The following is a 26,131-nucleotide window of genomic DNA, read 5'->3' as shown; positions in this document are numbered from 1 at the left end:
CTAATAACATTGTCATGTCTTCATAGGGGGGACCAAACTTTAGGTTTATTGTACTGATTTTTTTGTAGCAGGCTTGCAAAAAAGTAAATTGTAACATGAGTTTATCTGTTGTGGGAGAGGGGTACACTGCAGGAGGTTGAATGTTTAAGGGGTACACTGGCCTAGATTGATATTCTCCTACGGTACATTGCATCTTTTCACACAGCACAATGATGGACCTTGAGGCAGACGGTACTGTTAAAAGTGTTTATTAAGCTGCCAGGCAAGAAAAGACCTACTGTATGCAGAATCCCAGAATGTGGTGTTTTTACCGGAACAGAGGAAAATTCTAAAATTTGGGACCAAGCATTTGGCATTTTAGTGACACATTAAGCTTGCCGCTGTATAAAATGAACACACTTGTGATTTTTTTCAAAGCTTAAATACTTCTTATCATGTGCATCATAGACAGTATGAGATTTTTGTCTTCTGCTGCACACATCAGTGGGAACGGTGTAATTTAACACTAATTTTTACATGAATCAGCAGGGTGGCAGTAGGCGGTAAGGAACGCAGCCTCTGTCTTTTTTACTTCCTCATAGGAAGTGATATTTCCACCAGTGTCTGTTGTACATATTTGTCTGTTTTGATGTTAACAAGATTGATGACTGACTCTGTGTGATGTCTCATCTGTCATCCTCATTAGCTCCCCACGAAGCAGGTGAATTATACGCGTTCGACTGTTCCCTCTCTCTCTACAAACTGAGGCTCCGGAGTCAGATTGTTTCCTACACAATACCATCCTTTTTGTCACCCACCCTTCCCCTTCTCCCTTGACGCTCTTGCAAGTGGGCCATATCACACAAACTCTCCTTGTCACTTAAATCATCATTGTTTCTTCCTTGTTGGATTTTCCTCATGGAATAGCAGAAGGAGCACAGGGGAGACTGTCATTATTTGTCGCTGCTTGGTGCCAAAAAAAAACAAGACACCATGGAGATGGATTACATTGGTAGATGAGGGAGTTGCAGTGGGAGTGGCTAGAGATGAGGGGCAGAGCCAGGATGACTCAGTTGTGTCTTAACGTAAATCACAACAGGGGTAGAAAGCTCTCAAGACAGAGAGCCGGCGCATTGTCTCTTCTCTCTGGAGGAGAATTAGTAGCAGTGAGATAAGCGTCTCAGACTGGAGTCTGTGTGCGTGTGTGTGTGTCTGTGTGGGGTGAACCCGAGAGAGAATGAAGAACCAAAGCAGAGAAAATTGTGTGTAATTGATGACTGTGTCATATTTAGGAGACAGGGCTGACCTTGTCTCCCCTGAGATGCTGCTCAGTGGGAGGGTGTTGCACCAGCAGGTTTACATACATGACTTATACATACAGTACATAGTAGCTTAATATATTCTGGGAACCCACAGAACTGTCCCTTTTGTACCATCATGTATCAGAAAAGTGGAAGTGGAAGTTCTTTTCCTCACATGTCCATTTTGCTCCCTATCCTTGTTCATTTTCATGCCTCGGCGCTGGAGGAAACCATGTTTTCAGGTTGTCCATTGGTACCATACCGTACGTTAATGTAGTGTCTTTGGAACTCCTTGAGAGAAATTCTGCAAAATTTACCACAAATATCCACTGAGACAACAAAGATGAACTGATGAAATTCTCGGTCACTTCACTAGAGCACAATGTTCGTGGGGATGTAAATTTCGGGCTCATTTTTACAGACATAACACAGAGACCATGGCTCAGTATTTCTAGAGGTTTCAGTTGTTTTTGTCCTGCCTTTAGGTGTCATCTCCGCGTATCAGCCCATTTATTTCCCGTTCAGCCACTGGATCATCATTGATGACTGATTCCTGATGTTTTTTGGCCACATCACTCACGACACGACTAATCTTCAACTTTTCTAAGTCGATGGGCTCTGCCTTTTGTCCTCTCCTCGGAAAGTTGTTTTTCTGATAAAATTTTTTTTTTGTCCAAAACGGATGTTCTTACTGTTACTGTTACATTCTCTGACAAACTAATTAGTCCCTCTGTAAGTCCTTCAGAAATCTCTGCTTGGTTAAATTCCACTTGGATTCAATCTGACTCTTGCCCAGTGCTCCGCAGCTCCCTCTTAATTGTGATTTATTCCTGTGAGACGTACTGTCGAGCCACTGCTGCGAATGCTGGTAAAGATTGCATCTCAATAGGCTTTATTTCTGGATTCAGTGCATTTCTAAATCTTGCAAAGCACATGGTAAACTAATGGTGCTCAACAGCACACGGGCTATGGGGTGGTAAGAGGGCCATAAATTCTGATCCTTCCTTCAGGGTGACTGAAATTAGAAAATGAATACTTCACGATGACAGTCTCAGCTGTAGATGTCCCAATGGTGTGGAGCACCAAATGAGAAAATTGCTACTTGAGATGAGCCATATGTGAAATGATGTACCATACAGAGACGGTGGTGTTACAGTGTGTTTAAGCCTGATCTCCTGTGCCAGCTTCTTAGTATCGTCCTACTATTTAATCACAAATGTTCCTGTGACACTAGATTACAACTGCCATTGCTGATCATCGCCTAAAACTCCTCTCACAGTTGAAACCAATTGCAGTTAAAGCCTGGTAGAGCATCCAAGAGACCAGAAACCATGATCATGACATTCAAAAATGGGTCATTAGTACTAATTTAACTTGGGCGTCCTGCAGAACTCACAGGGACCAAAAAAAAAAACAGCCGTGGCATTTTGGACCAGACCGGCCCACCACAATGAATATACAACACTCTCACCCACCAGAGATTCTGGGCCATATGAAAAGAGATCACTCTGTGCCCCAGTAATACGAGCCAAATGTGTTCAGTTACTGTAACCAAATAGTGTGTGGAATAAACAAAGGCCATAGTGATTAACGTCTGATATTAAACCAACTCTGGTTATGTAAATTACATGAATTCTCCTGTAGGTGCTCCTGTCCGGGACAACTAACGTTATGGAGTTGGTCCCTGAGCAACTCATATGGACACCTGTTCTGTAGAGGATGGATTGAAGGCTGAGGTTGAATTTCCCAGTGTCTATGTACAATGGCAATAAAAAAAACATCTTCTTTTTGAAAGTTACTGTGTAATTTAACACCATGCTCCAGCCTCTTCTCTAGTCTCTCCTCGCTCCTCATTCATCTGTTCTCACTCCACAATGTTTTGATTTTTGGTTTGCTTCCAAGGTTAGGTCTGATAGAGTCAACTCTATAAAATGCACTTTCCAGGAGGATCATGGTCTCACTTTTGATTCCAACAACGGTCCAGGTGGAGTTCATGTTTATAATTCTGATTTGGATCAAAGTTAGAAGTTCCGGAAGCAAACAAGTGTGAAAGAGCCCAATGATGCTTCTCCTGCAATGAATACACCTGAACTATCAAATAATGTTGAATATGCTTACAAAAATGGTGCTTTAGCTATGGCAAAGACTAAAACAAGGCTCCTGTAAAGAACATAATAATCCCAGGTTTCTGTGCACAGAATGTAGCTCATTACTTTTTGTCAAGCATTTAGGAGTCTCTGTACCAACGGTGCCAGCAATGCCAGAAGGCTCCGTACATTAAACGACAGCCAGAAAACAGCTCCACACCCACTGCCTTAACTCATCTCACCCCCTCTTTTCCCTCTCGCTGGCATCCTTTTTGTGTAATTAACAAGGCTTAGGACACCCTCACAAATACCGCTCATGCTCTCTCTCTAAAAAAAAAACCTTTTACAGCCCTGCCTGAGATGCTGCTGCTCACGTCGTGCACACACTATCCTTGCATGTAATTAACATGGATTAGGGCACAGCGTGGTCTTACGCCAGAATTGCTTTACTAACTAAAACAAAGTGTGTGTGCATGTGTTCGCGTGTGCATGCGTTCAAATGACTGGCTGAGGCGCCAACTGCAGCATATTGTAGATCAGTGCCACTCGGCCAGGCAGCGGGGAGGAGACATCAATCAGAGTAAAAGCAGGGACGCTTCTTTTGTGCGTGTGTTTGTGTGTGTGTGTGTGTGTGTGTGTGTGTGTGTGTGTGTGTGTTAGTGTACATACATATATTAGCATAAATCACTCTACCATGGGCATATTTAATAAAGAATAGACCATTTGTGTAACCCTTGTGGCAGTATGGAATAAGAGCGATGTGACACAGGAAGACAGACTTATCACAGCGTTCTTTGCTCCAATTAATAGACTTTCTTTAACGATGTAAGAGAATTATTGACATTTTGGTAGAAGAGGATGTATTATCTCTTATTTTTCCCTTTCACACGTTGTAGACACACTTAATAGCGCCAAATAAATGCAAAATATCAACATTTAAGCCGAGACAGCACTTACTCCAGGCAGATTTTCTTCTAAACAACCGCTTGTCCTTAATCACCCCTGAAACAGACAGAGTAAATTGGAGACAACAAGGAGTGGATATACCACATTATGCAGTTCTAGTGTAGTGTAAATAACCTCCCCACAACCTCCTCTAAATATATTACAACTTCATCTCCCAAAATACTTCACCAATTACTGCCACTGAAGGTCAAAAGGTGATTGAATACACAGACAAATCATAAATCTCAAGGACAGTAATGAAAGCAGAGAAAAGGACACAAGCCGTTTCAGTCACAATATTAGAGCCAAGCTTGTCAAAGAATGAAAATAAAATGGAATATTTGACTTTTGTCAGACAACCCTTAAATGTCAAGGTCTCCCGATGGAGTAAAGTTGGTTCATGAGAGAAAACAGCACCCCCCCCCACCACCACCACCGCCATCCACTCCTCTTACTGGGTCGACGAGGTCCATTGCTTTAGTGTGTTATGTTTATTTAAAGACTGGATTGTCACAGTATATTTGAGAGCTAAAAGAACAAGAAATAAATCATTTTATGCCTCACAGGGACCTTGATCTTTAACCACCCAAATTTTTTTTTCAGGTTGAAACAGCATTGCTTGACATTGATGGAATTCTGGTCTCTGGTTATGCGCTGGAGTGTTGACGCACTCAAACAACAACAACAGCTTTCCTTCTCCTTTTCATGATTTATACTGTATATCTTTGATTTTCCACCAAATCAATCAGATGGTCTTACCAGAGGAGAAGGAGGCAAAGGCCGAGGCATAGAGACTTTGATGGTTCGCAGTGGTCCAACGCTGCACACCCAAAGGCCACATCAGCAATAATGAGCACACCAAGATAAACCATAGGTGCTACGTTCACCTGTTCATCAAGGGGGCGGACCTGTGAGAATACAGGTGAAAATCACTGCCTTCCCTCTCTCCAACACCTGCTGTAAATTTATGACCATTCATAAATTATGACCAGCCCAAATCGTTTTTGTTATTTAAACATTTATTTAACATCCCCAAAAATGATCTTGCAGCCATGCAAGGAGTCCAGTGCCCCAGGTTGAGAACCACACTTCTGGAAGAATATCCACTTTGATGTCATAGTCTAATAAAGGAGTGTTTCTTATAATGATTCTAATGACAGCAGTATGCATTTTACATCACTGCTTGATGTAACTCAACATCTACACTATCCTCTCCTCTTCATCTTTTTATTCTCATCACTTTTTTTCCGTGAAGGAAACTATTCAGTCTACCTAACCCCCCCCCCCCCGCCCCCACACCCTCTATCTCTCCATTCTGTCACTATCTCCAATCCATCCGCATCCATCTATTTTTGGGTGTTCATCTCGACCACCTGCAAACCCTCTAATTAGTTCACATCTGTTTCTGAACGGCACCATCTCAAGCACACACTCACCAGTACAATCCAAGTGTGCACCGACAGCAGTACACACACACACACACACACACACACACGCACCCTACTGCACTGCTGTTTGTCTCTTCGTGCCCTAATTCTCCTCAACATGGTGAAGTTCAAGCTCGAAAGGGCACCTTCACACACACACACACACACACACACACACACACACACAAACACACACACTAGACAGACGAAGGCAAAGATCTAAAAATGTAACCGGCTTTCTGCTAATGATTAGTAGGATCAAATCTTTCTCCAGATGCAGTCTAATTAGGAAAATTACCCTGCACTGCAGAGTGAAAAATAGGAGGCCATTTGATGTCAGTTGAATTTTTTTTATTGTTGCTGGCCTCACTGCTGCTGAAGATGATGATGCAGATAATGATGATGACAGCTTTAAGGATTTTTATGGTCCATACGTCTTGAAAGGGACCTGACAGTGACTGTACGTGTGTGTCTCCAGGGCTTCGCAGTAGTTACTCCTGCAGTGTCTGCAGTGTGGTCCTCAACTCCATCGAGCAGTACCACGCACACCTCCAGGGCTCCAAACACCAGAACAAGTGAGTACAGCAGTTCATCAGAGTGTGCAAGTGTGTGTGGACACCAAAGTAGTCAATTGATCTGAGTTTGGTTGAAGATTGTAAAGTGAGATTTAATCCCCCTTTTTTTTTTTTTTTTTGCCCCAACAGACAATGTGTATTATAGGGCTGGACTATATGCCCTAAGAATATGATCACAACAGATTTTTCCATATTTATGTATTTCCAATATTCCTCCCAGTTTATAGTTTGATAAGGCTGCCGGTTTGAAGAGTATTTTAAGAATAACTGAAGCTGGAAGAAACCAGATGGTTCAGGAGATCAACTTTCCAACCTCTTTTTCCCTCTACCTGATCTTGTTTGTCAGCAAGATTATGCAAAAGTTGGCAGCTGATTTTCACCAAAGGTATGGAATGGGTAAAGGAAAGACCAAGTAGCTTTGGGGGGAGGTCAGTCATAGGAACTAAGAAGGAAAAGACATGTTGTTATTTGTTTACACTGTAATCTACTCCTCCTGTTGGGTCGACCAGATCCATGTCAGCCTTGGTCAGAAGTGCCTATAGAACGGGGTGATGAGCTTGAGTTTCTGTTCAACTGGGATACCGTGGTGAGGTGTTGGTTTCAGTAACTGGACTCGAAATGCTCAGGTGTTTTCTGAACTTCACCTTTCCCAGCCTGAAGACATCTTCAGTTTTGATTTTGGTCTTAGCGCCACCTAATGGTTACGAACCTGATTTAACAAACGTGAAAATGACCGTGTTGTATTCACCTTGTGTACCACAAAATAATATAGATTACGTGTGTTCTCAGGCCCCACCTAGTGGATGCAGGAAGTGATACATTGCACCACAGAGCACACATTAGTCTACTTTGTCAAGTAAAATCAGGCATCAGGTTTCACCTCCCACTCACCCTACAGAATAGCTACACACCCCAACATATGGGTGGATGCGAGGGCCTGCTCATCGCTGCCTGCAGCTTCAATTTGGACTCAAGCACAAAATTGCCAGAGGCTGAAAGTTCACTTTGGTGGAGGTGTCTAGTGAATATAAGATGCCTTTGCGACAATCAGCTTGAAATGCTTCATTTACTGATGCCTGAAAGCATAAATGGGAATTCCCATGGAGCATGCATGGTCCTCTGGGAGTTCTTACCTCGTCCAAGTCCAGCACAGAATCCCTCTTTTTCCTCAGTGCACATCGTGGAATAAGAAGAAGCAGTATTTGTTGTAACCTTGCTCATTTTTGTCCTTTTTCATATGAGGCAATGGCTGAAAAGATGACTCATTGAAAATATTAATTTTGTTTCTCATTCTGGTGGAAAAATGACTGACAACAGAGCCCAACAAGTCAGCCAGTCCAGTGAGCACCGGTAGAAGTCTCAATATGTCTCATCCACCTGACTGGCAAAGCTTTAATAATGATAATAATACATTTTATTTAAGACGCCTTTCAGGACACTCAAGGTCGCCGTACAAGGTTAAAAACAGGGCAAACAGTGCAAAACAGTGCAAAGCAAACAAGCAAAATTTAAAAAAGCAACAATCATTTTGGAGCAGAGCAAACTACACAGATTCATAGGCCTGTCTGAAGAGGTGGGTTTTGAGGTGTGATTTAAAAGAGTCTATGGATTCAGAGCTTTGAGACGCACACAAGTCGTAGCATTTCAATTTGGTCTCCTACAAATGAGACTGAAACAGAATTAAATACAGCATATATGCTGTTTTTGATTAGGCTCTCTATCAAGCTAATGGGGAAACATGAAGGTGTCTGGCAATTCTCAAAAGGTTTATACAGACTGTAACTACAACGGTTTCACTATATTATCTGCTCTTGCAGTGCTGTATTCACTTGTCACAACTAAAGCACGATAAAATGGTTTTATGGCTCTGTTTAGGGACCCAGAGCCTCGGATCTACCAGCAGATGGGACTGTGATATGGAACAGTTACATTTCATGCATTTACCATGAGATAGCTGTGAGCATGGTTACAGTACAGGCAGTGTGTGTGTGTGTGTGTGTGTGTGTGTGTGTGTGTGTGTGTGTGTGTGTGTGTGTGTGTGTGTGTGTGTGTGTTTTAAAGCAGCGTAATGAAAAAAAGTGTCTTATGAAGGGTGTGTAGTTTTGGATATGTCCTTGGAGATACAATAAGTTTGTTGTTGTAGTTCTTTTGTATCTTATTGTCTTTTCAGAGAGTCGAGCCTCTTCAGTTCAAATGTCTGTTATTTATCTACCCCAGAGCAAAACTTGTCTGTGCTGCACACACCAAACTTCCACAAAGTTAACTCTTAAGCAGAGGAGTGGTGGGCGTAGTGAGAAAAACAATGGAGATAATGAGGATGAAAATGCAGGCTGTGAAAGAGGAAGAGACAAAAGAGAGCGTAATTAATTAGGATTTATTTGGCTTTAACCAAATGCTAGTGTTATGAGAATCATCGTGTGTTTTATAGACTGTGCAGTGAATATGTTCAAGTAATAGTCTTGTTTTTTTTTTCTCTTGTCAGAACATTATTTTGTTTGTGAAAGTTTGTACAGTAATATGTCGGCCGCTATAGTTCTTTGTACAGAGAACAAATAAGCTAAATTGATAACACAGTCGTTTGTCCCAAGAGCAAATTCTCGAGAAAGGAGAGAAAAATTGCTTCAATATTTCATTGCATTGTATTGTGTTGTTTCTACATTCAACATGTTGGAAACAATCACAGTATTTCTTCACAACCCCAGTTTAGACTCACGTTCACACACTGATGTGCTGGTTGGCCCATCAAGAGGAAACAAGAACCGGAGACCAGACAGACCCGGACATCAGTGGATCTCCTGACCCACAGACACATATTTAAATTAAAATTAGCCTTCATTCTAGATTGAAAATAATCTGATTGATTTAAATTAGAAATAATCACATGAGGACAATATGACTAAAATTGATATGCATTTAGACAAAGGACCAGAAGACAAAAATTCTGAAGTGGTACATTCAGGGTCGATGGTGTTAGTCTTTGACTTAAATGAGACTAAAATGTGGACAGTTGTCTTTGGTTTGGTATGGTTTTCTATAAGGTTAAACTAACATATTCAGACCTTTCGTCAACTAAAACTTGACAACAGAAGCAGGATGAGGATGAATGACTTCGTTTGACGCATGACTAAGGACTGAATTAATGAATAGCTGCCAAAATTAACACCAATCTTGATTTGTGAACCATCACGCTGAGTCATTTTTGCCTTTTAGGACATTGTAATTACATTTTAAGACCCAGGAACAGAAAAAAATACAAGCTATTTCTGTGTCATAGAGGTCAAACTGCCTTTGGTATCAAACCACATTAAAGGGCCCAACATCCAATAACACTAAAACCTGCAGTGTGAGCAGAACGTTCAGGGAGTTGAGTGTGATTTGCTGGTTCAGATCAGTGTTGCAGAGGTTAACTGGAATCTGTCTTTTGAAGCTCTAATCAAGAAAAAAAATACATTATTTTTAGGATTGAGGAACTGATGAAATGAACAAATGCTATTTTATTTTAGAAGAAACATGTTCTATTACATTTGGTAAAATATGAAATTGAGGTGGAGGAAAGAATATTCTTAAATGAAATGATGCAATAAACATCTAATACAGCTCATTGTGAGTCAGCCTGGATACGGCTAACTGCTTAACTCCTAAGATATGACTATTGAAATGTATATTTCTGCAGCGAGGCTGTAATCCATGGCAACAACATTGGCTCATAACTCTCCTCTTTGTCAGTTTTACTGTCGTTAGGCGGAAAAGAGGGCTGACACCCTGAGAGAGTTGTATTTATGAGAGAGAACGAGAGAGTAAGCGAGACAGATAGACAGGAGAGACCGAGTCAGACAAATGGGCAAAGAGATGCAGCGAGACAGAATGGCAGAGGCAAAGGGGAGAAACGTACTGACAGATAGACAGTGAGAAATGTAGTAATTCAGACAGAAACAGGATGTATGAGAGACAGAAAGGTGCAAAGTGCAGAAGGAGCTACAATAACATTGCAGCAGAAAGAAAATCTCATTAAATTGAACTGAAGGGTGGAGCCAAAGAGATAAGAAGCAGGTTTTTGGAACGGACATTGCAGTGAATCAAGCATTGCTGACAGAGACAGGACTTTACTGCTTTGGATGGATTGATGGAGGAGCTGGAGGATAGAGAGCAGTGAGCGATAGCTGGAGGAAGATTTACAGGAGAGGCGCTGGTGGGTCACTGGGGAGGGAGGAGGGCGAAGTCCCTCATCTGCCTTATCAGACGGACTTACAGGAAGTGGTTTTAAGGGGTGTAAATTTGAAAGATATGTTGAAGCCAAACTAGACTTTCGTCTTATTTCAGGACAGCAGACTTCGCTGAGAATTGTTCAAGATAAAGCTGACCGGTTTCTCTGAGCCGTTTAATAGCTGTGTGATATAAGAGGATGACAGAACCTCCACCCAAGTCTCAGCCTTTAGACATCATCCCCATGGCCTGAAACCACACTGTTACATCAGGGGGAACGCCAAAAAGCAATCACCATCCTTACAGCGTTTTACTTTTTTCTCCACTCCTCTTGAATCTGCTTGTGACTTACTTGCCTATCAGAAAGAGAGAAGGGTCGAATGGCCATGCGCACCCAGTGTGTACACTTGTGTTCAAAAGAATAGCAGTGCGTTTAAAAATGTGAGTAATGCTCATGATCCCTATAATAGTTTTTATTTCCATGCATTGAGGACACTGCACATTATATTCTAAATCCAAACATGAAGGAAAATGTACCATTTTTTGAATTACTTTCCAGAAAATGAAGAAAAATGAATATTGGGCTGTTCAAAAAAAAATAGCAGTATTTGCATTTTTCTTTACAAACTAAAATATTTACTGTATAAACTGACCTTTTTTTTTAGGATTTAATGTTCCTGTGAATCATTAAACTAGTATTTAGTTGTATAACCACTGTTTCTGAGAACTGCTTCACATCTGTGTTGCATGGAGTCGATCAGCTTCTGGCACCTGTGAACAGGCATCCCAGCCCAGGATGATTAGATAACATTCCACAAGTCCTCTGCGTTTCTTGGTTTTGCCTCAGAAACAGCATTTTTGATGTCACCCCACGAGTTTTCTATCGGATTAAAGTCCTGGGATTGAGCTTGCCACTCCATATCTTTAATTTTGTTGGTCTGGAACCAAGATGCTGCTGGCTTCCTGGTGTGTTTGGTGTCGTTGTCTTGTTGAGACACCCATTTCAAGGGCATTTCCTCTTCAGCATAAGGCAACGTTTCCTCTTCAGGTATTTTGATAAATGCAAACTGATCCATGATCCCTGGTCACCCATCGACTGATAAACTACCTGCGGCCCTTGGACACAAAAAGAGCAACCTTACTTTCATCAGTTGATGTGTTCTTTCGCAAATTGTATCCTCTTCAGCGCATGCCTCTTTTTTTAACAGTGGGACTCTACGGGGCCTTCTTGCTCTTTGATCACCCTGGAGCTTATCGTTGGCTGAGTCTTTGGCATTCTGGCTCTTCTTCGATCCATTCGGATGTTAGTCTTTCGTTTTCTTCCACATCTCTCTGGTTTTGCTTTTCCATTTTAAAGCACTGGAGATCATTTTAGCCTGGCGGCTTATCATTTCCTGCACTACTTAATACGTTTTTCCTTCTCCAATCAACGTTTTTATCAGAGTACTGAACAATGTTTGGAACGATCCATTTTTCTCAGGTTTTCAAAGAGAAATGCAGGTACTGTACATTTGCTGGCTTCCTCCTTAAATAAGAGCCACCTGATTCACACCTCTTTTTTCACAGAATGAATGACTTCAATAATTGAACTCCACACTGCTATTACTTTAAACACGCCCCTTTAAATTAATTGTTAATTGACACAGACTTAAGAGCATGCATATCATAAATTTTGGGTCTTGTGGTTTTCTATGATTCTACTACACCTATTGGTAAATTGTTTGCCATGTAGTAATATAATTTCTACCTAAAACAGTGCTTGATCTGGTTAGTCATTTTGAACTGCTATTATTTTGAACACAACTGTATGTTTCTTCCTGGGGAAGAAAAAAATCAGCACCATTACCACCATTATTTTGCATAACGTCTTAAATATGGATAAATATTTGTTACCACCTCAACCCAAATGCATGACAGCAGAAGTACAATGCTCTTCCGACCGTTGAGACCATCTGCGTCGGGGCTTCCAGCGCCTTTTCTGACAGAGCTCGTCAAGTTGGGACGGCAACATGCAGAAGCGGTGTACCTGTTTGCATAGTCCTACCAGCAACATTTGCATTTGTGGCTGGTCCAGCCATATTTGCTGAAGAATACTGACTCAAAGTTTGTTTATGTTTGTGGCAAAACATATTGACTGGCAAGCATTTCTTTGTTCTATTTGGATACAGAAAACAGTCTGGAGAAAACAGGTTTTCTTAAAGAAAAGAAGAAGAACTATACATATTTGTTTTATATCAGTTTGCAATTCCTACAGCAGCTGGTGATCTACCAGAATGTGCTTCAGTAAAGGCTTAGCTACAGAGCAAATCTATATTACTGTATCTTATAATAATGCACAGGTACATATTCTGGCTTTTCTCTTCAATAAAAAATAAAATGAGCTTTATTTATGTCTAAAATTTCTGTGAACAAAAACTGACTTCTTAAAGATAGGGTCATATGTTTGTATGTAGCATGGTAGTCATGTTATACACTAAGACCCCATTCAGCTTCAATTATATCTGGAAATTGCCTCCCCTATTTTTAATGCTACACTGCAGTGAATGCTGGGTAATTCCTTCAAGCAGTGTCTGCAGAATTGCAGACTTGCAGACGGTGTGCATGAAGTGTGAAAAAGTCCATGAGAGAGCCCTGAAAGCACAAGCGATTTTACAGTGCCGCAGCACTGAGCCCTCACAGACATATTGCAAACGCACACAGAATTTACTTCAGTCTGTGAGAGTGAACGCCGCTCCTGGAAACAAGTCCTGCCAGCTCTGTTACACTGCTGTATCGATCCTCCTGTAAACATAGAACAAGACAGAAGTTCCACTTCACTGCCTTCACTCAGGTGAAACCAAGTATGGTTACATGAAGTGTGTTAGAAACCACTATCACACTTACACACACTTTCCCTAAATCGCTGTTTGGTATATTCTGGTCTTTGCATCTCAAAATAAAATGGAGACATGATATGATAGCAAGGGCTTGTCGGGCTGTGTTGTGGAGCACATTTGCGCGAAGCATCACTTTTCTGCTGACACAAGAGTGTAAACACACTCAGGCATACACTTGAGAACCCCGAAGGCACTGTGAGTTTAGGGATATGGGGCCATAAGGTGTGTGTGTGTGTGTGTGTGTGTGTGTGTGTGTGTGTGTGTGTGTGTGTGTGTGTGTGTGTGTGTGTGTTTTCCCTTTAAGAACAAGCTACCAAATTAAGGTGGTTTTGCTGCACAGATGTGACTTAGATTGTGTTTAAATGTAAATGCATCTCTCAGGTGTATAGATTGTTCCATTCATACCGTGGGGGTGGACAGTAGCCTGTTGAGATACTATATCTCTCAAGCGCAATACAAGTTGAGCTCTGCGGTTACGTCCTATCTAGATTGACTATGAGGGGGTGTAATTTTTGACAAAAAAACTCCTTCAGCCAATCAGCGTAAGACAACATGACGCCATCACCTCCCAAATCCAGTCAGGAGACCGATTAAAATGTCACCTTTACAGAAAAACTCCTCTACTACACCCTCTTGTTCTTGTTTAGTTACAATTTAGAATTCTTCAAAAACTGCTCTCATAGCTGTGTTGATTATACTATTATTAACATCATCACAGTTATTCTCTACTCCTTTGTTGCGTTTGTACCATCAAACAGCTATCAAGACCCACTTATAACACAGCATTTCACAACATTAACCAAACATTGTCTTTAATTTAAGTACCATTTTTTTTGTTTATTCTCTCTTTTCTGCTGTCTCTGTGGTGCTGGTACGGTGCTTGTACTGATGCCGTCCCCCCCTACCACATACTGTTTAATGGTCGTGGTCATTAAAAAAAAAAAAAAAATCTTTCTACAGTATGAGATCAGGTTTGAGCTCCCAACCCACCTTTGAGTGTGAGTTTGTGGGATTTTGTGTCTTTTTTCACACCCAGGACTAGCTTGGCATGTGGGAGAGGCTTTCCAGAGGACATAAAAAGCTGACAGTGGCAAGGGATTAGCTCACACCAAGGACACACACATTAAAACCGTGTGTATACCTGTGTGTATGCGTGTGTGTGTGTGTGTGCGCTTGTGCTGTGCGCACGTGTGATGTTTGACGTAAGGGACGTGTCATCGTAAAACAACAGCAGATTCCTCCCTCCTTTAAACAGCTGGATGTTTTATCTGTCAACCCTGCTTATCGGCACCACGCATCTGTTTGCTGCACCGTCAGCTGCGGGTCATTAGAAACTGCAGACTCCAGACCAGCTGCTGTAATTGAACCTGTACAGGATGATAACAGCAGACATAGAGCTCGACCAACTTGGCAGAACGTTCTCTCAGTTTACAGTGGGATTCACAAAAAAAAAAAAAAACAACGCTCTGGCCAGCAGACAGGGACATATCACCTGACCAGAAAACAAAACACATGAACAGTAAAATCCTCACCAACACAAGTAGTCTTTAAAATTAACAGCTAGTTTTAAAATGGAAGTTAATGACTGAAATAAGGGTGAAGCCATCAGATGTTTTGATGATTACAAGCTGTTTCCGCAGGTGAGAGAGGGGACACACAAATAAAGTACGTACTAAACCCTGTTTCATGAGGGGTGTAAGTGTCCTCAACATATTTACCCTCACTGCCAGATAAAGGAAACACACGAACATGAACCTGCATGAGTGTATACTTAGCGCCTCGCTTGAATTTCTGGCATCCGCAAAGACCAGAAGATATTTAGATATCAGTGGAACTATACTGTCACCTTTATAGCACTCCTTTTCCACTGCAAATTTCAGTACACTGAAAAAGCCTTTTGCTCAAATCTGCCAACGCCTCTTAAATATTAAAGCGCTGATTCGCAGGTTAAATTTTCAGCCGAGGTGATTTAAAGTCAAGGAAGTAACTGAAGCGGTGACAAAATTTCATCACATACATTTAAATAGTTCTTTAAATAGAAGAGCCCCGACTGCTCGTCGTGTCTGCGTCCAAGATTTGAAGCACCGGAGGCAGGCTGCACATTGCAACGTTCACCTGGGTTTTGCAATTCAGTGCCGCTACTGCAGGGTCATTTGATCCAGGAGTGAATGCTGATAATTCCCACAGTGTCATTCAGTTCATTGCACAAGACAGCCACCACAGTCACCATGCCCACGTGTATTAAAATGTTTGATGACCATCACTAATCTCCACACTTCTTCGTCAGAGCTAATAATTATAACTCCAGATCACCATGGCTTTAAAACTCAGCAGACAGGAATAAAATACTACTTAGCCACTCTTTAGCAGCTAAAAACTTGCTAACATCTGGCTTTTGTCTGCAATAAGAATAACTTTCAGTCAAATGACCCTGCAGTGGACAGAGTCATTATCCGCTTCGACCGGCATTGATGTGAACACAGGAGACGGCTTAATTCGGGTCTTTCTAGTTTTATCTGTTAATATTTCTCATCCATTTTCAGCTGTTATGTTGCATGTCTAAGTTTAAAGGGGCGCCGATCTGTGTTTCGGTTGATTTGAATATCTCCTAGCAGATTTAAATCTTGACAATCAGATTAGTTTTATAATGACAGCACATTACTACCAGTTTTGAATTATCTGCAGTAAGTCTATTATATGGATCCTCCTCTGTCTGGTTCACTGTGGTCCATATTGACAGCATCTCATTTCAAGCCTAAAATGTGCTATTGGATGGGCCATAGTCACGGTACAGGATATCCTCAATCATGGCTTTTATGTTATGAGCAGCAAATTTTATAAAGCCTGGAAAAAGTTGTTTTTTTTCCCTATATTTCATACAAAAATGTCACTACAAAAAACACGAAGTGGCTCCACAATAGAAAACAGCACAACAAGTCAAGCACTTCTATCTTGACGGGTTGTCAGCTTGGTTTTCCTGCTGACCAATGACCCTGCTGGCTTTAACTAGCCGTAGAACATTATTATCACTCACCGGAATGTGGGGCCTTTGATTTCTGGATGCTTTTTCATAACATGATTCTGACCTCTGGCCTCTCTTTATGTGCGTAGTCTGTGCTCGTGTGGGATGTTGATGTTAACGCAGGCCCCGAGGGTATGAGGGTACTGTCGGGGACAATCCATTTAGCCTACTCACCCTGGTAATTATTCAGCATCAGTATCAGTGAGGACATATACACAAACACACACACACACACACACACACACACACACACACACACACACACACACACACACACACACAGCTAAACTAATGTGCATCTGCAGCAGCCTGCAGTGTGAGAGATTACTGTGCTTTACTGTAGAGTAACTTTGGATGCAAATGGTTGAGCTATCGACCTGCTAATAGGCCAGCCTTGCTGTGTGGTTGCGTGTGTCAGTTTGTGTGTGTGGGTATATGTATGTGTGCACGTGTGCACATTCTCTCCTGCTGCTGCTGGAGGCAAGGTGAAAGGTTAATTCAGGACTGTCGCTGGTTCTCACATGCCTCCTCAGCCACACTTGGACACACACTGGCACACACACACGGCACATGGCAGAGGTCTTGCTCATATCACCCAAAAGATGCTTGTCCTTGGCTTCCCTCACACCTTCTGTGAACCAAAATCACACACACACACACACACACTGGCTTACTCACAGGCCTAAGCTCCTCTGTCTATGATGTTATAAGGGGGGGGTTAGAGGTGTCACGCCTGTGTCATGACTCACAACTTTGCTCCCATAGCAACTGCCGGACCATATTCACCTGGCACACACTCTCTCTCTCACACACATACTGTACACACACACACTCACATTCTCACAGGGTTCCAAGGTGACCTTCATAAACACCTCTGATACAGAACACGCTTGCTGGCCTTTCTCTATCACACACTCTCTCATCATCATATATCTCACATCCTTCTTGTATGGCCCTGGGACAGATTATTGGACTCCTTTATTCACACACACACACACACACATACGACTGAACCCACACTGATTATGACCTTTACCTTTACCTTGACTCTGTGAACTCATCTGCCCTTGTCTTTCCTCCCCACACGTGGCTCCACTTTAGCCTGGTTCTCCTGATTGAGACACGAAATTCATTCCAGTGTTTCACAGCTCAGAGTGTGTGTGTGTGTGTGTGTGTGTGTGTGTGTGTGTGTGTGTGTGTGTGTGTGTGTGTGTGTGTTAGATGCGTGATGCATCATGTCTCAAAGCATGTACGTGTCAGTCGACAAATTAAGGTTGCAGTACATGTGAAAATACTGGGTATGAAGCTAAATATTGTCCAAAATCCTGAATGTTTCCCTGATCATGCAATATTTTCAACACTATATGTATTTTCATCAAATATGTTCTAATTTAAAAACGACAAGGTTAAAAAATGTAATTTCAAAAGGACGGTACCTGATTATTTAATATCCAAAAATATTTTCTGATGCTTTGCAAATGTGAGGTCGAATAAATCATCCATCCATCCATCCATCCATCCATTTTCTTCCGCTTATCCTGTTAAGGGTCACAGGGGGGCTGGAGTCTATCCCCTTCAGGCGAGAGACCGGGTTCACCCTGGACGGGTCGCCAGTCCATCACAGGGCCAACACATAGAGACAGACAACCATTCACACTCACATTCATACCTACGGTCAGTTTAGAGTATCAATCAGCCTCGTTCCCTCTTGATGTCTTTGGACTGTGGGAGGAAGCTGGAGGATCTGGAGAGAACCCACAGAGGAACAGGGAGAACATGGAGACTCACACAGAAAGATCCCGTGCTCAAACCCAGCACCATCTTGCCTTGAGGCAGCAGTGCTAACCTCTGCACCACCATGCCACCCCAAATAAAACATATGTCACTATAATACAAAAAAGTCCAACAATTTTAAAATGCTTGAATATTCACTATCATTATTCCTGTTTTGTTTTTTTTAGTCTAAATCAGGGGTGGCCAAATTTTGTCACTTTGAGGGAAAACATGCATAGTATTATAAATTAATTGTAGGTCTATTATAAGTACTTAATGAAGTATCTACATTTTTTTGTTATAATGCCTACATGAATGTTGACTTTTTTTTTTTTTTATTGAACCTCATATAAAATTAGGCCCCTGGCCCCACTTTGGGCACCCCTGGTCTTAATTATGTATTAATAATACAAACACGATCAACAGTTGAATAGATTTTGCAAAAAAGGCACTCAAAACCTTTCAAGTATAATGGTTCATAAAACACAGAATGTAATGCATTCACATGAAGCATGAAGCACATGAAGCATGAAGCAAACCCATTAATAAAAGAAATTTATTGATGGATAATAAGGAAAATCCTGCTTGCGCACATGGCTAACGGTACATGAATGTACGCAAGCATCACTTTTAAATCAAGCTGCAGAGAAGAACAGATCGAGAACCGTGTCCATTGCTGTTGTTCATCTCATCACAAGTTTATACCTGCCATTCAAACACATCTTGAGTCCCCACTTGTGATCAAACCCTGCAGATGCCCAAAATGATTCCTGTCTGCGAATGTGTTGTTTTAAACTGGCATATTTATGTGCGTAAGCTTCCAGTCATAAAATCGTTGCACTCTGGTTTATTGTCTGGTTCACTCAACAGATTGAAGAGAACACAAGTCATGTGGCTCATATTCTATGGCCTTGGCAATCACCAGAAGAAACAAAAACAAGGAGGAAATACGTCTTTACTTATTTTGCATGTCGAGAATAGAACTTCAAAGCTGAGAATTAAGTCCAAACTTGCCCTGTGAGGCAGCCAATTGTACTTGACCACAAAGACGTGAAACCATCTTGTCAGGCTTCAACGTGCGTTTGTGTCTGCTTCAGACAAATCTGCACCCTTTCAGGAGATACAGTTGTGGTTTAGTCGAGGTTAAAGTAATGCTGCTAAAGCATCAGCTACTGTACTTCAAAAATGGATCATCACTTTCGACGCGCCTTTATTGTTGTCGGTGGAAAATGCTGCAGGATGTGATGTAACAATGCTGTGTGTTGCATTCAAGACCAATGGAAACATCTCAATCCATTCTCTCACAGTCACATGATACTCTGACTCTGGTACTGAAATGTAGCACTGTTTAATTTCACATCAGTCGGTACCCGGTGGTGCCAGTATGATTCAGTTGGTACATTTAAAAGTACAGTGTGTAGTCACAAACACTCTTTTTTACCTTATGCTCAAAGGGGTATTTCAGTTTATTTTTGTTCTTCTTATCCCAAGCTCTAATATTCTTCTGCGCTCCACCATCATCATGAAAACACTAAATGAAACAATAACTTTTGAAGAATGGTGCTCATCGCTCCTGTAGATTTCGAAAGACTTGTAGAATCGATGCCAAGTAACAGTGAAGCGGTGCCAGCACCTTACTCTGCTGTTTTTAATTTGCTTCCTAAAAGTCCCCTCTCAGTCCCCCCCACCCCCCATGGACCTTTATCTTGTTGTCCTTCACCCCCCTGGCACTAACTGTCCCCTCCCCAGAATCTTTCCCTCCCACGTCTCGGAGAGGCGGAAGTGTTAGATGAATCCTGACAGAGCAGACAGGGTGTAGAGGGCACTGTTTTAACAGCCATTACCAGGATAGGTGTTGACAGCTATGGTGCCGGTGAACACACCCCCCCCCCCCCCCTCTCGTTCTCTCTCTCTCTCACTTCTTCTCTGCACTGGAAGTGCATGCGTGTCCAAACACTCCAATAAGGACATGGTGGAGGAGCGGTGTGATCAAAGTGGGTGAATTTTTTGTGCTGTTTGCAAGGATGTGGTGTGTTCTTCCAGTCCGATGGCCACGTGGAAGAGACACACATCTCCTCACTGTATGTGTCTGACTTCATTAGACTCTGGCAGGTAGAAGCAGACGCCTCTAACTGAGGTGAAAAAAAAACAGTTTAAAACCACAACATTAAAAAATAGGCACAAGCGTGAAATTGTCTCACTAACTATTGCTACAGCAATACATTTTGGAACCTACAAATCCGTGCTACTAGGCCACCAAATAAATGTGATTAAAATGCTTAATTAAGTGTGTTTTGATTAGCGTGAGCTTAACTTATCTCTTTGTTTTAATTAAGTACAATGTTTTTGCCTCTGGAGTTGCTTTGCGTCATGGCGATAAAGCTACAGAATGCATCCACGGCAGCTGTCATCATGAAAAACAATCAGCAGCTCAAGATAAAGGCCAAAAGCACAGTAATTATCGCACCTTAAACATGAGGGTTTATGCCTTTATCTTTCTCCTTTGTTTTAATTTGGGAGCGAGCCAGATAGAAGGCATAATAGACGGCTGTAATTATGAGAATATTGTGAAACAGGATTATTGGCTAATGCTTCATACAGCCGTCATCACTAATAAAAGGAAAATATTTTCAGTGCTGCGGAGGAATAAAAGCGATATATCTGCACATTTGTATTACCAGCAAGGTTTTGTTTACTTTGCCATCATGCACGAAATTCAGAATGGTGTGAGACATGGATTTACAGGTAAATGAGATTACTTTCCAGGAAGGGAGCACGTAAGAAACGGAATGCACCCCGTGGGTTTTATACCGCCTGTGGCTGCAGAGCCCTGTGTTGTCAGATGTGTGTGTGTGCGTGTGTGTGTGTGTGTGTGTGTGTGTGTGTGTGTGTGTGTGTTACTAACAAATTCTTTCCCATGTTTTGTTTTTCAGCCTGAAGCAACACCAGCAGTAAACCGCAGAGACAGGCCTCTCAAGGAAGATGGAGAGATGAAGACAGAGTTTAGTGGAATGAACAACTTCAGAAATCATGACCTGTGTCAGACACTGAAGAGCGTGAGAAATAGTGACTCCAGTGTGTGTGTGCCTGTGTGCACACGCGTGTGTGTGTGTGTGTGTGTGTGTGTGTGTCAAGGGCATCCGTGCATACTTCCGTAGTGTGCACGCATTGCACTTTGTCAGGGTGTTTATTTCTATGTTTGATCTAAAAATATATCTATGAGATTTATTCAGCACCGAAGTGTTTGACACAAGTTCCAGACAGCCGTCAGAAGAGTCACGGCTGTGTTTCGCCATACAACTCCGGTGTGAACCTAAAGCTGAACTGATGTCAGTGTGTTGCCCAGAGTTTAAAGCTGAACTGATGTCAGTGTGTTGCCCAGAGTGTGACTAATCATCACAATGATCGTCATAAAACAGCAGTACAGTAATAATAATAATAAGTATCTAGCTGCCCCTCAAGTGTTCTGACAGTGATCCGAGTCAGAATGCAATCCTGTTTAAACATGCATTCTTACACAATGATGCTAGCGGTGGCACATGCATGGCTCACTCTCAGATCACTTGAGACCTACTCAGGCCCAGGCTTTCCAATCCAAGGACACGGAAACTCCCAAGCACCTCAGATTGCATGAATTTCCATAACTTTAAAAAGTTTTTGTTTTTGTTTTGTCTGAATCTTATGTTGTCTTTCTATGTAGTGGATTGGTGTCACTTTATTCAAACGACGGATGTGTCATTCAGTTTCTTTTAAGCGAAAGCTGGAGATGTGGCATGAACACAGTACAGGAGGCATCAGAGAAGAGCAGCACAAAGACTTTTGAACTCCTGCTCTGATGTGCAACTTTGAGAATCATTAACTGTTGAAAACATTCCTACAGAACTGATGTCAGACGCAGGCCAGAGGTCACAACATTTCTCTGCTCTGTCGAGAAGGGCAACATGTAGACTACTTTTATTTTTTCTTTTGCTACGGCCAGAGAAAAAAACATCAAACCATGTAGCAGCCAATGCACAATACAACTGATGTACTTCAATGCATGCAAAATGTAAAACGTTGCATTCACTTGCCTTTTTTAAACCTATTGCTTGCGCCTTTTGGCAATAGCGCTGCTTTCTAGTGATAGCTTCGTAAATGCATTACTGAACATGCTCCGCGTCTGAACAAAGAGGTCACCTTTTAGTCCTGAGCTGGCTCTGTTTCACCACTTAATTTATTTATCAATAAAAGTTACCTTTTGATACGTAGAAAGCAGTTGCCGCTGTGTAACTCCTCTTGTCAGAGTGGCAGTAAAGTGAGTTTCAACAATGGTTTGTAGCACCTTAAGACAAGCAAAAAGAATAGACGCTCTACTTTCCTTTGCTGGCACTACGATCAGCCTTGACTTCTCTATAAACTGAATAAAGGACTGAAAAACACAGCACTCTGCTCAGCTATCCTCTGTAAGTTCTTCTCAGATGAGATCTGTTTTATTCTTGCAGTAAAAAAAAAAAAAAAATCTTTTATTTTTGTTCACGGTGAAGAAAGTGAACTTAGAACGACCTCGTTAGAAAGTGTTTTTCTTCTGCAGACATACGGATGAGTTCATGGGTTTTATGCAAACACACTGTAATCTTAGCGATGCCGTGAAGTGAAATAGTTCAACTAAGCAAAAGAAAAGTGTTTTGTGTAAATAAGCAGTAGCCACAATTGAAGTTTGTGTATTGAGAATTACAAGAGTTTTGTATTCATTTTGTTTATCTGCACTGAGCCGCAGGGTGATAAGGGCATTGTGTTCTTATGGATATAATTGAGATTTACAAATCCAGAGAATAAAGTGTCTTTGAGTGTGTGTTTTGGATGTTTTTGAATGGATAGCCATCAGAGAGAGTAAACTTATCCTGAGGACCATCGATGGACCAAAATTTAACTCCAAGGAGAGGAAGGCAGAAATTTGTGTAACCGCTCTTTTCACACTCCACACTCCAGAGACAGTACCTTTACAGCTACACCTGACATGTGACTCTTTCACCAGTGGATTCAATGCAGGACTATAAACTGTTGAAGTGTACTGTCAGAAAAACATCATTTTCAATGTGCATCTTGAATCTTTTGATGTCTTTTTACATCGTCTCATTTTTTTTTTTTATTATCCCGCAGCACCGAAGTATTCGCAACAGCATCCGTGTCTTTCTTTGTTGATATCACAGCGCGTAGAGAATAACAGTGCCATGAGTCACATGTTTGAGCAGATGTTACATATGATGGAGATGTATTTACGGGCAGGAAATGTGTGGTATGATGATGCGGGTGGGTGTCTGTATGGGAAGCTGTCAGTTGCACTGACTCGCTGTGAGCACACCTGATGATCAATACACTGGATATGATAACTAGATCTATTTATTGCTGCAAACCCAGACCTGTCTTTGCTTTTCTCTGTTTGTTTTCACCACCACATAGACAGCACAACCTCGTGTTTTTCACTTGAATCAGCACATCGTCTCAATTGTTATTAATCCTTTCTCTGCCAATGCAGATGTTTTTTTAGCGACATCTGAGAAATTGGTCAAAAGTAAAACATCTGTCGTTTCATTTTGTGGCGCAAATAATTGCCAGTAGTTTTGAACAGCTCGATAAAAACGAGCCAACTCCACGCAAGTCATGCATATAATCTCAATGTTTCAGAAGCAGAACTGTTTCCGCCTTCAAGCCTTAGTCAAGAACGTGAAATGTCTGACTCACCCGTTTCCCTGATGTTCGGATTCTATCATTGTTGTGTTTTTCATGGTCATCCCACCTCCAGAGGGCTCCTTAAGATGTTTTGTGATAACTTCCTTTGTGGTCTAGTTAAAAGGAACCGGGTGTGTCATGCTCTTGGAAAAGGTTTGAAAGCCGTAATGTTGAGCTTCATCTCTGGCTGGTTTCATGATTTCTAGCATGGATTCAGTCTTCAAGGAAAATTCAACATTTTGGACTGTGTGTGACCTCAATGAACTGTTTTGTGGAGGCTGACAATGACATACACCTGACTTTTCACTTTCCAGTCCCATGCAGATTGTTTTCAACTGCTAGTTTCACCATTCGACCCTGAAACAAGTGTCCCCGCGTCAAAACCTCCATGTTGTTGATGCATCGTGAACATGAATTCAAACTTCAAATTTTACATTTGCTTTTGCATCCTTCGACAGAAAAGGTTAAACACTGCGATGGAGAGTATTTCGTCTGAACACCACTGAAGGCTTTTCTCCATAAAGGATGTTTTCACTCTTCAACTGACTGACTTCGGCTTTGACGTCATAGATGGTGGGAGAGTGATGCTTCATCCAATCACCAATGAAAGTGTTTGTGTGTTTCCAAACAGTTTCTACGGCAATTTTTTTTAAGATGGAGATGAAGATAAGAGTGAATTTCATTCCAGCAGGATAGAAAACACAGTTCTTGCTCAGAAACGGAAGGTGATGCATATCTGAAGAAAGCGTGCAATGCATTTTATTCTAATGCAGTAAAGGAGTTCATTTCCCTGCTGTTCATCTAATTTTCTCTAACTCCATTACTTCCTGGAGTCAATCAACTTTAACAGTTACATGTATATTCCACAGAAGTGATTTAAATCCAGCAGGGAAGTGGTGGAATCTGTTATAGAAGGAACCAAAATGTGGAGAAATTTCAAACATGGGATGGTTTTATTGTACAAAAAAAAGAAAAGAAAAAAACTATCTGCAAATGAAATGCTGTCATTAAAATTTAAGGATATTTATTTTAATAATCTCAATCTTCACGGTCGCCTCATCTTGTCATCTCTTTTCCCATTTTCTGTCTGAACCCAAACATCACACAACCCCGCAGCCATGGTTACTGTGTAGTTTTATGCACAATATGAAGAGTTATGAAGCATGAGATATAAAAATCCTGCCATGTAAATGAATACTGTGTTTCTGCATTTAATCAACCACTTACACACGTGGACTAAATGGAGACGGCCAGCAGGACATCACAGCTGTTTGTGATTCTCAGTTCGAAGCCTTAGGTTTGGCTAGACAAATAAAAAAGAGGGTGGGAGGGTAGGCAGACACATGGACAGGTTGCTATGGCAGCAACATGCTGTTAAACACAAGTTAGTCATGCTCTTAATCATTTATTGCTTATCTTTAATCTAAATGAGACCATGAATTGTAAAATGAACATAAAAGACACAAACTGGCAAATGAGACCGACAGAGAGGAAATGAATAGAGTGAAAACAAAAAAGGGTCATTTTCTCATTGAATTCCATTTGCAACAATTAAGTCCTTAATTTCTCCCCACGGAGATAAATAAATGACGTTTTCTGAATCTGACTCTGAATCTGAATTTGAAGGAATGCAGAATTATTGCACGACCATTCACTGTTTTTAAATGGCTGAGGACTCTGATCGCACAGAACATGAACAACAAATGTACTGCTGAATATGATGGGAGATCACTCTACGTTTGCCTTAAATATATAATAACTTGCTTAGTAAAATAACTTACTAATAACATACTTTAATAACACAAAGTTAATATAGCTAATTTTGCTGAGAAGTTAATCTTTTAGGATTAACAACCTAATAAGGTTTCCCACAGTTTAAAGAGGTGGAGGCCGAAACAAAGAGGGCATCTGCTAATGTATTAAACCCTAGCGTCATAAATAATTAAGCTTTAGGGAGAGAGGAGACAGACTTTTTTGTTTTGGTGTCGTTAATTGTCGAGACTTTCATTTTGCAGCTGACTTTATAACAAGGGCTACTTCCTGATAGAGCTCAGGTGATGATAAACTGGTTACATGTTTGCTTTGTAGAACTTATCACGTCAGCAACAGATGATGGCAAGAAGAATGTTTTTAAAAGTGAGACAAGAAAACAGCCAATTTCCTTAAAAGGACATGCCATTGGAAAACAAAAACAGAACATAACATTTGTAATGTCCGCTGTCCTCAGAGCAAGA

The 26,131-nt window shown here is 41.3% G+C and overlaps 1 protein-coding gene across 3 annotated transcripts in view; it reads left to right on the top strand.

Annotated features, from left to right (window-relative positions):
• Window positions 1–25,229, top strand: part of LOC147247524 (zinc finger matrin-type protein 4) — a 60,747-nt gene extending 35,518 nt beyond the window's left edge. For 2 of the 3 annotated variants that reach the window (XM_086180956.1, XM_086180955.1), the window contains exons 5-6: window positions 6,218–6,314; window positions 21,122–25,229. In XM_086180956.1, coding sequence (XP_086037082.1) covers window positions 6,218–6,314; window positions 21,122–21,143 — 119 coding nt within the window. In that variant the 3' untranslated portion in view covers window positions 21,144–25,229. The remainder of the gene's footprint in view (window positions 1–6,217; window positions 6,315–21,121) is intronic. The other variant, XM_086180954.1, reaches the window with a different exon arrangement.
• The last annotated feature ends 902 nt before the right edge of the window (window positions 25,230–26,131 follow it).

The sequence above is a fragment of the Aulostomus chinensis genome, chromosome 16, assembly GCF_037954235.1.
Source record: "Aulostomus chinensis isolate RoL2024-O1b breed Wild chromosome 16, RoL_Achi_v1.0, whole genome shotgun sequence".
NCBI lineage: Eukaryota > Metazoa > Chordata > Actinopteri > Syngnathiformes > Aulostomidae > Aulostomus > Aulostomus chinensis.
This window is presented reverse-complemented; position numbering and strand designations above follow the sequence as displayed.